Here is a 16,921-nt window from a genome sequence, read left to right on the forward strand (position 1 = left end):
CATTTCCTGGCCACCACCAGGCTTGTAGGAAAAGCTTCAGGCTGCCACTTCACCCTTTGGACATGTGCTCAGTGCAACATCTGGGTTCTCAAGGCATGGCTGCCTCTTCCTTGGAAGAGGGCGCTGGCCAGTGGGATCCTTGGGAGATCTGGTAGGAGGTGGGTGTGGTAAGGATCTTTAGGATGAGGAGGAGGGCATAGCCTGAAGGTTAGGGTCAAGGGGGGATTTAAACTTTTGGATGGTGCCTTGGTTCCATCTGTGGCTAGCACGGGCATTAGCAGTGGTTAAATCCCCGTCTTCTGCCTTGGTGAGAACTGCCTTGGTGGAATATGCTTCTCTCTTGTGGAACATCCCTGGATGTTCACACTTAGTCCCAGGGCTTATGGGGACTGCTGTGAGACTTTGGGAGACTGGGCATCCTGAACATCATCGTGGGTCTAGGTCTGTCTATCTGTCCATCAGTCTGTCTTTGTCTGTCTGTCTGTCTGTCTGTCTGTCTGTTTGTCTCTCTCTCTCTCTCTCTCTCTCTCTCTCTCTCTCTCTCTCTCTGTGTGTGTGTGTGTGTGTGTGTGTATGTGTGTAATTATAAGTCCTTTTGGCAAAGTAGCTTTATCCAAGTGTAGTAGGGAGATATTGTCCCTTTGAGGGTTCAAATGGGAGCCTGCAGGCAGAGTGGGAGACAATATAAGGATCTTGGTCTCAGCCCAGTCTCCTTACCCCATATTTGATGATACCAGGCAAAGGGTCTGCAGACCCGAGGGCTATTTTGGATAGCTGGAGATGTTCCAAAGGCAAGTGGCAAAGTGCAGGCAAGGTGACCTTGTAGCTACCCACAGAGCTGCAGGCATTGCCTGGGTACCTCAGAGCTGAGGAGTGGGTTACATGGAGGCTGTGAGCAGACGTCAGGGAGCCTTGCCCATTTCATATTGATGGGCCATGGATCTCAGGGCAAGAGAACCAGCTTGGGGCACAGCAAAGGGATTCCTCATCTGGCATAGGCCTGTTCTAGGTAGTCATGTGGTGGAAGCACAGGGCTTTAAGTACTTGCCCCCTGGGTTCTGAGATAGAGAGCTGTGCCTGTCACAGTGCTACCTAATCACAGAGCTGTGGCTGAAGAGACCATGAACATGGGGCATCGCCTGGAATTCTGAACAGCTGACAAATTGAAGAGCAGGGTCATGCAGGGAGGCAGAGGCTGTGAGGGTGTCCCACCTCACATCACCCAAACCCCCTGAAGCTGCATTTCTTGTGTTCCTGGGCTGCAGGAGAAAGTTCTGTGCCTTTTCCAACACTTCTAAATGGGTCTCTGCTCCTTGCAGTGAAGGGAGCCCCATTAGCAGGACTCCCTGGCCAATCAATGCCTACCCCTTGGTCTTCCTCAGGCTTTCAGTAGAGTGACAAGACCCTTCTGTTTGGGGAGGGGGTGCACTGCAAAGTTTTGAGGTCTTTGAACTCTCATGCTCTGTAGTGGGTCAGGCAGTATCTCCCCAGTTCACACCTGGTTAGAGCCCCAGGAAGAGAGTCGCCTATGGAAACGGGGCCTTTGCAAGTGTATTGACTGCAGCAGGCATACTGGGTAAAGGTGGCACTACACGCAGCAAATGTTGCCCTGGCAAGAGGACAGCCGTTCAGAGATGAACAAGGCAAGATGACATGAAGGTGCATATGGAAACTGTGACGAAGCTACCTGAAGTGGAGGTACACTGGGATGGCTGCAGTCCCCGGAAGCAGGCAGAGGCACCCAGCTCTCAGAACCACAGACTCCACTGACCTCTTGGTTGGAAGAGGCCATTTGCAATTCAGAACATTGGAACCTTTGTCCTTTGCAATTTAGGAACTCTGGGGGCTTGTGCAGCTGCAAAAGTATCTGCAGGAGGACCTAATTGAGGACTGCCTGGGAGACCAAGGATTGCTGGTGCAGACAATGTCAGCCAATCGAGAACTGCTGTTTAGAAGAGATGCTTTCTTGGGACCACTGGGGCATATTAAAGGAGCTTGCAACAATCAATGTTCAGAGAACTTGCTGCGATTTCTCACCTGCTCCTGGAGTCTGTGTCGCTGACTCTGGGCCACCTCACCTCCAACTCCCAAGGGCAGGTAGGGTCAGGTGGCAAGTAGTCCAGGGCACAGGCAGTGCAGGAGGACACATTTCCTGCATTAGCTTGTTTTGCAGGACTTTGCTAGAAGGACATGGGGAACAAATGGGGAGCTCCTGAGAGGCGCATCTCTGAATGAGTGAGAGGCGTCTTCCTGGAGTTTTATTCTCAGAAGACGCTAGGATGTTTGTGGCTCTGACCTGGGTGTCCTCTAGACTCCTAGAGCAGGATACAAGCTGACAGGAAAGAGGCAGCCCTGGGTGTGGGAAACAGCCCCTCTGTAGCGGTGGGATGGCTGTAGCGGTAGGATGTAGCGAAGGGCGGACTATGCAGACACAAGCAAAATTGGCTCTGACACACTTGACTTTGGAAGATCCGAGTTCATGATAAATCCCAGAGCAGTCATCTGTGGGTATGTTAGAAGCCTGCATTTGAAGCACGAACTATCTAGAAAGCAAAGGTCCCTATGCAGTGTATACCCCAAAAGCCTGTGCTGAAGGCTTGGTCTCAGTGTGGTACTGTGGGGTGGTGGTTATTGTGATGGGAATGCTAGACTCAGGGCCAGTGTTATTTGCCCTCATCTATAACACACAGGCGATTTGAAGAATAAGGTCTGTGGGGTGGGGGAAGAATCCATCCCGCATCATTTACCACCTGAAATTGCACACTCTCCCATCATGGCCCCCAGCAAAACTGATGACTGGGTTAAAGAATCCTAGTAAGAGAGTATCTGAGTCTCCTTCAGCAGGCAGAGAACATCAATTGAGGGGAAGTCATATAGTTTGCATTTCCAGGGTCAAAGGCTGGCAGGTGACCTGGCTCCGGTTGGTGACTTGGTGACAGCTGGAGTTTGAGATCCTGATGTCTCACAGGTGGATCGACACACAAAGTTCTTCTTACTTCTCACAGGGATGATGACCACAAGCAGCTGTGAGCATCAAGAAGCACAGAGCCTGTGGGCATGTGACGGCCATGTGGGGGAAACTGTGGTGCTGTCCTGTGCCAAGAGCCTCCCCTTTAGGGCTGCTGGGCCATCACGGGTTTCTGTAGAGCACAAATACACACATTTGTTTAGGCATGCACATGGGTTCATGTGCAAAGTGTTCACACAAAAGTAAACAAATATACTCACAATTATATGACAGATACAGATATAACAGAGAAGCATACAAATATATATGTTTACACAGGTGGGGATATAGACACAGGCTTAGTTATATGCATATACATGTGCATACACACATAGATGTACACACCAGCATGTGCCATGTAGAAATATGTATATACAGAGAGACATGCGTGCTGTGCACACAGACACACATAGGTGTGTACACTAATACCCATGTGTGCATGCACAGACACACATACCAGCATGTACATGACACATGGGTACACACATAGACACAGACATAGGTATGTACGAAGAAAAACATGGGTATGTATATAGATAGACACAACCTCAGGCATGTTACTGTCCACACAGTACACAGGCACACAGGCAAGCCCCTGACTCAGTGGGTTCATATGTGCACACAGAACTCAGCGGACTCTGTTTGCTTTTCGCCAGTCTTTGTTTGGTTGTTTTTTTGTTTTGTTTTGTTTTGTTTTTGAAACAGGGCTTTTCTACATAGCCCTGGCTGTCCTGGAACTCATTAGGTAGAGCAGGCTGTCCTTGAACTCACAGAGATCTCGTGAGTACCTTTCCACTTTTCTTGCATCTCTACCTTGTGATGCCCTGTCCTATAACATGTCATGGCCATGGGAGGCCATGGTTCGTGTGGGTCCCCTGGTAGGGCCTGTTTACTGAGAGGGTAGTTTGGGAAGCACTGACTTCCTTCTGTCTCTTGAGGAAGATGAGCTTGCAGGGCGTGGCTGGTTTAGTGAGCCCCGGGGTGGGAGCTTTCTCCGGAGCTGTCCAGCTACCTCTGCTCCCTGGGGTTTCTGCTCTTGGCTGCGGCTCTGCCAGAGATGGGGAAGGGAATTTGTAAGATGCTCCAGATGATCTTCCTGGGTCTCAATCTGTACATGGGTTTATAGAACACACAGGAACAGAGCAGAGGCACCCAGGACACAGAAACTGCTTCTCCTGCAAAGGGCTCAGGGCCTCCAGGCCTAAACACTCACCTCCTAGGTGACAAGGAAGGACTGGCTGGGAATTGAGGACTACACCCCTCTCAGCATGTGATACCTACACGAACTTGATTAGGATTCCTGCTGGGTGTAGAATTCAGCTAAAATGTGCTCACTGAGCACACATCACATTCTAAGTGACAGCAAAGAGCTGGATACAGAGACCTGTCCTTGGAGGAAGTTCATTTGGGATCCAAGATACAGAGAGACAGTGTTGTCATGAGCTATGAGCATGACACATGACCTATACACAGACTGACGTTGTGAGGAGCTGCACTCAGAGGACAATAGCCTAGGCCACTGTCCATACTAATCAATGAAACACCCTCCCCTGCAGTTATTAATAGTCAGCCTAGAGAGCAGGTAGATTCAGACATACATTTTAAAGAAATGCTTAGACCATCCCAAGATCACTACTGCTTTCCCTGTGGTGGCATGGGTGACTAACTTCAGGGCCTTGTGCATGTTGAAATGACAGCCTGCCACCAAGCTGTGCCTCCAGCCCAAGGTGACTTTTTTTTGTTTGTTTGTTTGTTTGTTTTGTTTTTCGAGACAGGCTTTCTCTGTGTAGCCCTGGATGTCCTGGAACTTACTCTGTAGATCAGGCTGGCCTTGAACTCAGAAACCCTCCTGCCTCTCCCTCCCAAGTGCTGGGATTAAACGTGTGCACCACCAACGCCCAGTCCTAGGTGACTTTTAAAGAAAAGAATAAATTTGGAGCTTAGCCTTCCTGGACAAGGTGCAAAGAATTGATCCAGGCAGGACTCTGCTCACCCTTGGAATGGAAGTAAGCATGGGTGAACATTAGACTGTGAGCTGAGCTGGTAACACGGGGATGGGAGAGAGATGGGAGAAGAGGATTGGCACATCTTGGATGTAGGGTATCCCCTAATGTTCATATATTGGGAGTTTGGTCCCAGTGTGGTGGTGGTCCTCCATGGACAGGGATTAGTGGGAGCTCTGTAGGTCATGGGGACATGCTTTTGGAAAGGATTAAAGACATTCTCTTGGGACCCGGTGTGTTCTCACTATAGCATGGGGGTGGAGAGATGACTCAGTGGTTAAGATGCTTCTGGCTCTTCAAGAAGACCCGGGTTTGGTTCTCAGCACCCATATCCAGGTGGTTTGCCAGGTATAACCCCAGGTCCAGGGGATCCAATGGCCTTCTCTGCTGGCACCTATACACATGACACATGCTGTCTCTCTCTCTCTCTCTCTCTCTCTCTCTCTCTCTCTCTCTCTCACACACACACACACACACACACACACACAATCACATAGATACACACCTTTTAAGGTCTGCATCTGACTTCTATGATTCCTGACTATTCCTTGCCCTCCTGTCTGGTGAAATGCTCTGTCCTCACAGATATTACCACCATTCCAAGCATCTGCTAGCAGGGATGAACTCTGGAGAAGTGTGAATTATCTAAGCCTATTTTCTGTATATGTAGCCTGCTTGTCTGCCTAGTGTATTTCCCCCCAGTAATGAAATGACAGTAATGTAAAATGTGTTTGGGCCTTCTGGATCAAGGGAACTTGTCACTGTCACTGTAAGTATCTCTAGGATGAAGACCACAGTCTTGGCACCTGAGACGTCACAGTGTCGTGTCTGAGTGGAACCACTGGGCATGCCCCAGCTCAGTGTAGAGGTCCAAGGCTGTTCACAGCTGTCCTTGTGTCTAGTGTTCATGTTGCTGAACTTGAGGGCCTCAAGGGTCAAATGAGGGTCTTCAGGGTCTACCCTCCGTATCTAGTGGCCCTCCCTGGCCTGAGGGTTCAGCCTCATAGCACCTGGGTTGGCCCCCATTCAGAGCTGTGCCTGTCCCTTGAGTGCTTAGTGAGTCTGCAGGCTTACCACTCCCATTCTTTCTCTCATTAATGTACTCAGCAGCCCCACCCCCTTTTGTATGACTATCTCTTTACCCCCAGCCCCCTCCAATGTCTTTTGCTTTTGACTCAACATCAAAATGCAAAGCTGACGGGGCACACAAAAACAAGAGGAAATATTACCGCAAAGATATGGCTGGCTGTCCCTCTCCTCCCGTTAGGGTTCCTCTGGGTCAGCGAGCCACGGTACACAGATTTCCGATCAAAAGAGCCAACGTCTGTGCCTTTGGGAAAATAGAGGGGAGACAATGATTCGAAGACCTATCCGGACGAGTCCTTGTCTACCTCAGACATTAGACAGCGTCATGGATGTGGACATGTCTTCTGCCGAGAAGGTTTCACACTGTGGCACACTTTGCAAGGCACACTCAGTGGCTGTGTACGCAAGTTTAGAAAGCTTCTCTCTCTTTTAAGAGTCGGAGCCACTGGGAAAGGAGGCGGGGCAAACAGGAAGGGGTGAGGCCAAGAAAAGGGGTGGGGCTAGTAGGCAGGAGGCGGGACCAGCAGGAAAGAGATGAGGCCAGTGAACAGGAAGCGGGCCTAATCTTTTAGCTCACTGGAAGTAGAGTGTGAATCCTTCTCTGTGGCCCTGGAGGAACAACAGGGAGCTTAGGACACAGGTCAGGACCATATGTATCTGTGTTATTTAATTTTGTGACAGGGCAATGGGTCTGAGGGTCTGGCACTCTGATCCTCAGGGCAGAAGCTTAGCCAACTGTTTATGTTTAGATAAAAGGGTTACACAAAAGCCTACACCTGCATGGTTCCAGTGGGAATCTCTCGAGCTGGAAGTGGGGTTGGCTCACGGCGCTCCAGAGTGCAGACTACGTTTCTAGACCCATATTCAGCAATGTGCTTCAATCAGGCCTGCCCTCCCCCTTCCTTTCTCTCCTCTCCCCTCCCCTCCCTCCTTCCCCCTTGCCTTCCCCTCTCCTTCCCTTTCTTTTTGAGAGTTGAGTTACAGACACATCCCATTCCCAGGAGGGAATTAAATTCCACCTGACAGAGCTGTCCCAGGGATCACAGCACTGGGTGGAGAGGATGCAGCTGACTTTGGAGGCCTATAGAGAGCCCTGAGGACCCGCTCTGGTGCCGTGCTGGCCCTGGGAGGCCCAGGGAGGGGCCATTTTGTCTTCGTGCTGGCACCAAGATGGTGGTAGTCAAGAACTGGAAAGGATGCTCAGAGCCCGCAATGGCCTGGCTGTGAGATGCTCTGGCTTTGGGCTGAGTGTGAGTGGCCTCTTGGTGGGACTCAGTCTGTCCTTGAAGCCAGCCACAATGAAGACTCAGGCTCACCTCTGTCTTGTTGTTCTAGAAACCCCCAAATGTCAACAATTGCTCCTCACTATGCCCTCTCTAAAGTTAACTCTGACCCCGAGGGTTCCGGTGAACCTGTCTGAGGACCTGGGTACCATCCCTGTCCTTCTAATGAACCTAATGTGTGCTAGGATCTCAGTGGATGCAAAGACGAGTCTCTTCCTGGTCTCTGCTTCCCATCTGGCAGTAGGTAAGGACCATTTCTCCATCACACACTCCCACCGCCCTGGTGTGCTACCCAAGTGTGTGGGAGGCATGAACTTGACCCTCTGAAATTGTCAGCCAGAATTAGCCTTCCTCCTTTAAGTTTCCCAACAGGAATTTTCATAGTGACAGAAAAAGTAACTAGTGCACATCCACGTGCCCAGGGCAAAGCTGGCTTTCTCGTCACCCTGGAGACTTCAAGGTCTTCTAACGGCCTGATATTCTGTGCTTTCTACAGAGACCCTTTATACTGAAGCCACAGAAACATTAGCACTACCAGCACTGCCTGTACTTGCTTAAAGCTACCCTGAAGAGCGTGCATGGGCCCCAGGGTGATTTTCACTGGGTGTCCCTACTGGGTGTTCTTCAGAGACAGGGTCTAGGGTGAGCCCTGTGGGTAGGGAGGAGGGTACAGAGCCTGGCTGGCTGTGTCCCTCCCCTGAGCTCATTTCTCAGCCATAGCAGAGCAGGAGGGGGGGTGGCTCTTACCTTGGCTGTTGGGAGAATACTTCCTCCTCAGGAGAGAGGGCACAACCGATGCCTAGAAGGAAGAGACATCTCTGGGCATTCCTGAGGGGTACTTTGAACTAATTTGGGACTTCTTTTTGATTCTGACATCAAATACCAAGGTCACCTGCTTCCCTGTTCTCTGCCAAGAGTCCAGCCCAACAATACAGGAATGTACGCTGTCTGTAAATTATGCACCAATGCCTATGTGGACGGGATGCCAGGGAACTGCCTGCTTCCAGTGGTGGTTGGAAAGAGTACAGGGGCATGGGTTCAAATTCAGAGCTGTCCCTTACTACTGCATGCTCTGAACTCACCCTTGCCGACAGAGACTCACGGCTGTAAATCGTGTCCCCTACTGGTGTTCTTAGTTTACTGCCTCCTCCCTCTTTTCCAAGTCACCGCCTCTCGACAACACGGGAAGAAATTCATTCTCTGTTTGCCTTTTTCAAGAGGAGACCGAATGGCCCAAGAAATATTTCTTAGTGTCTGGGATTCTCCTGGTGTGTCTGGCTGCAGTTCCTGCAGATAGAGTTGGAGCCTAAAGGTGGGACTTTGGGGGTCCTGGGAGAATCCTGTGGATGTCAAGACCCTGCTGTTACTCTCACACATTTGACCTTTGCCAGACACCTACCCCCCCCCCCCAAAAAAAAACCTCAGTTCATGTGTCACTATTACAAGGTGTCACTGCCCATGCAACCAGGTTCTGTAACACAGGTGAAGCACAGACAGAAAACAATGCTTAGAGCCAACAAAGCTGACAAATGGCTGGACTTGCCCTATGGGTTCCTTAGTGGGTACCTGGGCCAGGGTGAACAGGGCCTGGAGTAGGCCCGGGAACAGCACCCAGCCCCGTTCCTAACATCCTTTAGAGACACGGACCTTTCTCCCAAGGCCTCTCTTTTACTCACACCCAGTCAGTCTTCCCTGGGCTGAACTCATCCCTGGCTATTTCCCAAGGCTGTTCCCAGACACCACTTGGTTCCTCCGTGTCTTCACCCCCAACCTCCAGCAACTGCGTCTCTCGGAGGACAGGTTCCAGGCTGCTATGCCTGAGCTGGGTAGGAAAGTATCTAGGAACACATGTGGCTCTAGCAAGACCCTTACCGGGGTCTGACATGTGTGGGAGGGTAAGAGCCCCACCTATGTTACCCCCGAGCAGGAAAAGTGGGGTGTCACATTCCTGTCCTCAGAGCTGCTTAAAGAACTGAGCCGAGGACCCTGAGTATGCTTGGCAGATGTTCCTTCCCTCTGTCTCCATCTCTGCGTCTTGCTGGGATCTCTGGGATTTCCCCATCAGGAGCTGCCCTGCCCCGCCCCACCCATCTGTGTACCCTTCAGGCATTGCTCAGCTGGGGCCACTCAGCACCCGCTCTTCTGTGAGAGTTGCCTTGGAAGGTGGTGGTGGAGCGTACCTTGGGCACCTTGGCTTCGTCCTCAGGGTCTGCAGGTGGAGTCCTTGGCATCCCATCACGTTTCTCCGTAATCCGGGGAAGAAGGATCTGGAGACCGAGGAAGAGATGTGTGTTACTACCTTCTTGTCCATCCAAGACATCAGAGTGGGAGTCCAGCCGGGCTGGCGCGATGCAGGACAGTGTCCCTGAAGATTCTGGTCAAGCTGGGACAGAGCATGCCCCTCACCCCTCAAACTACAACCTGGGGTTCTAGACAAGGCTATGGACTCAGCAACTTAAAATACACTTTCCATTTCAGGTACCAAGAAGCAGTTTCTTGCCATAGTACAGACTTAAGGAAGTCAGTTTTATTTAATCTGAAATACCACATTGACCCAGCAGTAAGGCTTTAACCATGAATCCCGCCTAGGGACCTTGCAGAGCATTCTTCATTCCTCTACCCTGATACCTCCAGCATCGCACTTTCAGAAACTCTGACTGGACTTGGGGACGGATGCTGGGTTCTGGTCACCACCATAAGGACAGGTCCAGTGGCACAAGCCTCTCCTTCAATTATTCTAGCCACACCCATCTCAAAATGTCAGTGTGTGAAGTCCTCCATCACCAGGCGAGGTTTGCCCACCAGGGCTGCGGGTCCACATACGGGGCTTTATGTGTGAATGGGCATGCGTGCACTTTGTGCACAGGCTAGAGAACAACCTTGGGTGTCACTCCTCAGGTGCTATCCACTGTTTAATTAACTAATTAATTAATTAGTTAATGAATTGATTGATATAGGGTCTCTTAACTGTGCCACAACTTTCCAAGTAGAAGAGGGGGGCTGGCCAGGGAACCCCAGAGTTCTTCCTCACTCTACTTGACCAGTATTGGCATTGTAGTGTACACCAGCACTACCGTGCCTGGCGTTTTTTTGTCTTCCTCTTCTTACAAAATTCTGAGGATTGAACCCAAGCCATTATGCTAGTGTGTCTGGCACTTTATAGATGTCCTGTCTTCCCAGCCTATATTATATCGGGTTTATTATTATTATTTATTATTATTACTGTTATTTTAAAGTAATAAATGATTAAATCTCCTGCAGGGGTGCAGCTCATCAACTGGCTCTGGCAAACATGATTAGTGGCATCAAGAAAAATCAGGCCTTTTCCGCTCTGGGATCCTGGGAGGTCTCAAGGGGGCACTGTGGGCTACTGAGGAGGCCCTTGGGGCTTACAAAGGTGATACACCAATCCTCCACCCGACTCACAGGGATGCCCGACTTTCTGCGAGGCTTTCCTGAGGGCTTCACTGTGAGTCCTGCGGCCCTCAGAGCTGCGATTCTGGACTCGATGTCTGAGACCTAGGAGAGAGAGATGACAGATGATGGGAGACAGGTAGACAGACAGATGGCATCCAGCGTTGGATCATAAAGATCACCAGCTCAGAGCCTCAACCGCAGCCTGGCCCTGGGGTTCCCTCTGCCTTCCTCCCTGCTTGTCAGAGTCTCTCTGCAGGTCTCGGGGTGCTGGGCACTTTCTGCAGGCACAGCTGGAAGGCTGGTTCCTACGAGTAGGATGATGTGTATGTGGGGACCAGCTGAGATTATTCCTGACCTGGCCACTCCCTCCTGCTACCACCAGAGCCATCCTTGGCCTGTTCTCACCTCCTTGACTGCTCTTCTACCAAAGCCAGAGGAGGCATCTCAATGTGGAAACTAAGTTAACTGCCACCTCTTCCTGATTTCGTTTTATCATGGAACTAGGGCTGAACTGGAGGCTTTGTCCAGGCTAAGCAAGGCTGCACCACTTGAATGACATCACCAGTCACTCCCCTCAGTTTATTTCTGTGTTCCTCAGGGCTCTCTGTCCATCTTCTTCTGGGACCTTCCTCTTCTTCACTTCCCCAACACTCTGTTTGCATTTTGGGATTTCATGGCCAATTCATGAGCATATTAAGCTTGACTCTACTCCAGTGCCTTTGTATGATCTGTTTCCTCTGTCTAGACTCCTTTCCCCTAAAGCAACCCTTAGGGGTCATGACCCCACAGGTCTGAGAATCTAAGACCACAGGAAAACACAGGTATTTACATTACAGTTCAAAACAGTAACAAAAGTACAGCTATGCAGTAGCAATGAAAATATTATATGGTTGGGGGTCACCACGACATCAGGAACTGTATTAAAGGGTCACAGCATTGGGAAGGTGGTGAGCCACTGCCATAGAACTTCCGTATTAATTTCTTTTCACAGTGTCCCTCCCACCGCCAGCTCTAAGTAGCCCTCCCTGGGTGCTCTGTGGGATAAACCACCATATCGCCCTCCTGGCTAGTTCACAATTGAGTAACTTTGTTTCTTTTCATGTTTGTGGTGGGAAGGGACGTCTCCTCCCACCGGGAGTCTAAGCCCCAGAGACAGGCGTTTGGGCTGAGGTCTTCAGAGCTGTTGCCTGTGTGATTCCCCATATCAGCCACGTTAGAAGGGAACCCTTGAAGGAAAGGCCTGGGTCTGCCTCCCTCCTTGGCTGTACGCGGTGGCTGGCTCACACCTCACTTTCTTGGATGCTGTCAACCATTTGCTGGATGAAGGCAGGGATGCTGGCTATTTCTACAACCTGGGCTCAGACATCTTTTTTTTACAGGACTCCAGGGGGAAGACATTGCAGCTGTCCCTGGAGAAGACACAGCATCTGTCCCTGGGAGGTCTGTTTGTGCTGGCTTGCCCGGGGCCTGTGCATTGTTGATATCTCTCGTTCCCTATTTTAACCTCTCAGAGGGTGTCTAGACCTTGCTCACGGGGTGGGCATAGCTACGATATGTATCTTTTTCATGGCGGAAAGGCTTGCTGGCACTCCCCAGGCTGAGCAGGGGAGTGGAGAGGTGGGAAAAACACCCACATGTGCACCCTGTTCCCCTCCTGGCTGCCAGGGAGGCCTCTGTGAGCCTGGAGGTGGGGCTCTTGGGTTGTCAGGCCTCTGACTGGGTCCCGTCACCATGATGTTGTCATTGGGGAAATTTCACAGGGCGTGGGGTGTGTCACCTCACTCTCAGCTTGCTGAACTTCAGAGGCTGTCATGGCCACTCGATCCTCCATCTCAGACAGCTCCTCATCTGTGCTTCTTGTAGGCCGAGCAGGGTTCCCAGGGCTCCGAGGGCTCCTTTCCGGTGTCTCCATGTACCCTGTGTCTGTGCACACCTGGGGCAAGAAGGTCATCCATGAGGTAGCTCACAGGATGAGGTAGCTCACAGGATGAGGTAGCTCACAGGCGGCTGCAGAGCTGTTGAATCCCCACAGCTGATCTCCAACCGCTTTACCTGTGTGGTCTCATCAAGTCCCGCCCCCAGAGCCTGCGCTAATTAGCTGCCCTCTCTGTGAGGGCAGATGGTTTGCCTGGGATGGGAGGGGAGACCTCACCTTTGGGGACCCTCCACGGAAGGTGCTGGCTGGCTTTGTCTCATCTTCTGAGGAGGTTCCAGAACCGCTGATGTTGCTGGTCAGCTCCTCCAGCCTCCTCCTGAGGGTCTCCTCCTCAGTGTCAGCGCTGGGGTGTGTCTCCACAGTTGGTTCCTGACGGGGCGGGGCAGGGCTTAGAGGCAGCCTTGGGAGGTGAGCCAGCCTGAGAGGACTCCAGCACTGGTGCCCATTTAAGACCCACCCTTTGTTCCGCTTCCCCATCCCCCCACAATGCTCACTGGGGTAAACTGTGCATATGTGATTTATCATCTCCACTACTATAGACAGTTCAGTTTCTCATGCATCCAGCATTACCCTCTCCCTCGGACTTTCCTTTCTTGCTAGACTGAGACTCCATCTCCACTGAACACGTACTCCCCATTCTCCCCCCAGGCCTTAGCATCTATCCCTCTCCTTTCTGTCTCACTGAATCACTTCCCGGACTCCTTGCATGAGTAGCATCAGATGGTCTGCTCTCTGTGGGCAGCTGCTTCCACTCAGCCTGATTTCTCCAGGTTGAGCCACGTTGGAGTACTGGGCAGAATTATGGGTGACCTGTCAGAACTGCTCAGAGGTGGAGGGCACATCCTCCTCCTCCACCACACCCTATCCCCTCTGAGCCCACAACCCCTGCCATCTGTGCCCAAGCTCTGCTCCTATGCTTGTGTCCCTGAGCATTTGGCTGGAGCTCAGGAGACTGAGGATAGAGGTCTCTGGTTCTCTGAATTCTCCCTTTGTGAGACTGAGGTGGGCCACAGCAGTGTTATCTCTATCTCAGCTCTACCTAGAAATTCGGTTTCCATGGGGCTTCGGTGTCTGTCCTGGACTCACATAACAACAACGATCCTCCTATTTTCCAGTTATTGAGAGTCTGGGGACAGGGTTGAGGTGTTACACTATATCCTCATGTCACTTTTGCAACAGGGACTAACCCCTTGCAGTCAGTGGCAGTTGCAGAACATTGCTGACTGACAGAGGAAAGAGAAGGCGGTAGCGTGTGGTAACTCAGTGCTACCCTGGTTTGTGGCCAGTCCTCTTGAGTTCAGATCAAGGCAGGCACCCTGCATGGGAACCCATCTCTTGGCCTTAGATGAGATTTTTGAAGGACCCAGAATAGCTATTTGCTTTGGTTGATTAAAAAAAAAAAGAAAGCCCACATACACATCTCAGGTGGGCTTTGAACACTAGACAGCTGCCATTTCTTGGATGCCTGAAGCCACTCTCCACCATGATGCTACTTAGGCCACAGAACGTGAAAGTGGCATTATGACTTGAAATGAAGTAGGATCATGAAGGACTGGAAAGGAACAGGGAGAATGAGGTGACCAGTAGCGACTGGTTCATTTGTCCTGGGCTGCACTTGACTCAGGGATGGGGAAGAGGAGTGGAAGTCCGGAATTTCTCCAGTGAGGAAGTGCAGGCTGGGGATGCTGGTCCAGCCTCAGCACCCATGATGTCTACGTCTGGCTGGAGAGTCATCTCACAGCAGTTTATGGGACATTCACCCATAAATGAGCACACTGGATCACCTCAGTATTGGCCACGGGTGGCTTTAGGGGGATGGGCTGTGCAGACTTCATCTATCTACCCATCTGTGGAGCGCCATGCACCAGCCAGCTGTAGGCTCTCTCAGACTCTTCCCTTGAAGCCATCCTTGGGACCTCAGCCTCCCTTAATGGAAGCCTGTGGTCTGATCTCGCTTAGCCTGTGGGATTACCTGGGCTGAGGGTGGCAGAACCGCATTCTCCAGGTGGACCAGCAGGTGCTCCACAGCTGACATGCGTTTGTTCAACTCCAAGATCTGCGGCAGAGGAACAGGAATGGTCTGGTTACAGTGCGGGGCCTCACTGCAACCCCCACCAGCACAGGTGTCTTTCTCCTCTGAAGCCCCACATCCAGTTAAGGCCATTACCCATGACACAGTAAACAACCTCTTTCTGACACCAAGGGTACCGGAAGCAAGAGGGTAGGTCAGTGGGGAGGGGAGGGGAGGACCATGTAGGAGAGGTGAGAAACCCAGGCAGACTACGCAGCAGGAAGTCCTGACCGTGCTGGTCACCGGACAGCTCCTGGTCACTTAATGCACAGGAAGATGTGCATTAAGCAGGACACGGTGACCAAAGTCATTAGGTAGCAAGAGCCCTGGGTCACTTGTGACCCAAAGCACAACTTTCTAATCTTTTGAGTCACCGGACTCTTGAGTCAGCCAGTCTATTAGCTCCCAGACGGAGGCAGGAAAATCAATTCCTCTTTGCTGGGCCTCCTGGAAGGCGCCCTCTCTGTCTTACATTATCTCATTTACCGCTCGCCTGGCCTTATGAGAGGGAAATGACACTTAGAGGGGCGGGAAGCTGCCATTGTTGGTGGGTAATTACCACAGCGCTGAGAACTTGGAGGGAAAGAAGATGGGCACACTGGAAATGTCAACACGGTGTCTTTGAGCCCTCTGACTATGCTTGCCCTCTGTGGACAGTGACTTGGGGTCATACGGCCTGGCTCATCTGTCGTTGGTCGTGGTGGCACTGATCAATATTCTCAGTAGGTTGATCAGTACACGGCTTTGTTTACTCGCCCATGAGGTAGAGGTGGGGGGCTCAGAGAGAGGAACAGCCATTGCCTACCCAGCACCAGTACTGTCATTGTGAACCCCACATTGAGTGGATGAGAAGGGAAGTCGCGCTAAGGAGGCTGGGAGGCTCGGCCGAAGAGGAAGGCAGAGGCTGGGAGAAACCAGCAAAATCACAGTCGGGGCTGTGGGCTTAGGGTTTGGTGTGGCTTTCTGATGAGGCCCTGGCTGCAGCTAGGTGCTGTGAAGCGAGGACCACTGGCCAGTGAGATGCACGAGGAACACAGTCAACTCCAGCAGAAATTCTGTCTGGTGTCTGGAGCCTAGAGCCTCTGGTACTCTGCAGACAAGCTCACATCACACAGGGTCTCCTGAGGGAGCACAGTTTCAAGGAGGGCTGGAGTCCCCCATGTTTCCAAGATGGAGGCAAACACAGGAGGGAGAAAAGTAACCTCATTTTCCCCGTAGAAAATAAAAGACCTGGGTACGGCAGGGATACTGTGTCCCCTGACTTGAGAGGCTGAGGCAGGAGGATGGCAAGCTTCAAACCAGACTGAGTTACACAGAGACTGTGTCATAAATCCAAGGGCTGGGGCAGTGTGTGACTCAGTTCTCGAGAGTTCACCCAGCATGCTTGAGGCCCCGGGGTGGGATCTTTTCCCCAGCCTCTCACTTCAGAACTCTTCCATCCATTTCATATGTAGGTAAACCATCATGGCAGGTTAATTAAGTCCTGTCCAGGCTCTGAACTCTGAATTCATCCTTTTCCAATACAAATGTCACCATCCCAGGCAGGCAGGAGCCAGCTGAGTGTAGTCACACCTTGTTTGAACATGGACATCTCTCTCTCTTTCAATTGATTTATTAGCTAATTAAAAATGTTTGAACTCTATCTCTTAAAGACAGAGCACGTGAGGTTCTTCTCTGGCTAAAACATGCAGATTGTAGGCCATCTCTTAGAAGCTCTGCTTTCAATCTTGGTGAGCATATAGTCAAATCCATCACCATCCTGTGTATTATCATGGAAGGGCCGGGTGGTTACTATAGTTTAACTTTCTTCTTAGAGACAGATTCTGCCTGGTTCTCAGCCAGCTTTGCGCTTGAGCCCCTCCGACTGTCTCCCAAGACGTGTGATCAGGCACAAGCACGGCTCTTTCCTGTTCTTTTGCCTCCCCACCTCTTAGCATTTTGAGGAACTGCCATTCTTAAGTAGTCAACTTTATGTTATACAAATTCACTCCAATAAATCATATATATATGTATATATGTATTATATATGCACATATATGCATATATGTATATATGCATGTATATATATGCATATATATTGATATATCCCTATATGATAGGCAATTTTATGTCTAAAAG

General features: G+C 51.0%; 1 protein-coding gene across 3 annotated transcripts in view; it reads right to left on the reverse strand.

Annotated features, from left to right (window-relative positions):
* Window positions 1-519: 519 nt before the first annotated feature.
* Mlph (melanophilin) overlaps window positions 520-16,921 on the reverse strand; it is a 37,214-nt gene continuing 20,812 nt past the window's right edge. For all 3 annotated transcript variants that reach the window (XM_052193553.1, XM_052193554.1, XM_052193552.1), the window contains exons 9-16: window positions 14,705-14,788; window positions 12,949-13,101; window positions 12,574-12,729; window positions 10,806-10,898; window positions 9,560-9,646; window positions 8,127-8,178; window positions 6,240-6,340; window positions 520-3,140 (exon numbers count right to left, since the gene is read on the reverse strand). In XM_052193553.1, the coding sequence (XP_052049513.1) occupies window positions 3,114-3,140; window positions 6,240-6,340; window positions 8,127-8,178; window positions 9,560-9,646; window positions 10,806-10,898; window positions 12,574-12,729; window positions 12,949-13,101; window positions 14,705-14,788 (753 nt within the window). In that variant the 3' untranslated portion in view covers window positions 520-3,113. The remainder of the gene's footprint in view (window positions 3,141-6,239; window positions 6,341-8,126; window positions 8,179-9,559; window positions 9,647-10,805; window positions 10,899-12,573; window positions 12,730-12,948; window positions 13,102-14,704; window positions 14,789-16,921) is intronic.

The sequence above is a fragment of the Apodemus sylvaticus genome, chromosome 9 (genome assembly GCF_947179515.1).
Source record: "Apodemus sylvaticus chromosome 9, mApoSyl1.1, whole genome shotgun sequence".
NCBI classification, from domain to species: domain Eukaryota; kingdom Metazoa; phylum Chordata; class Mammalia; order Rodentia; family Muridae; genus Apodemus; species Apodemus sylvaticus.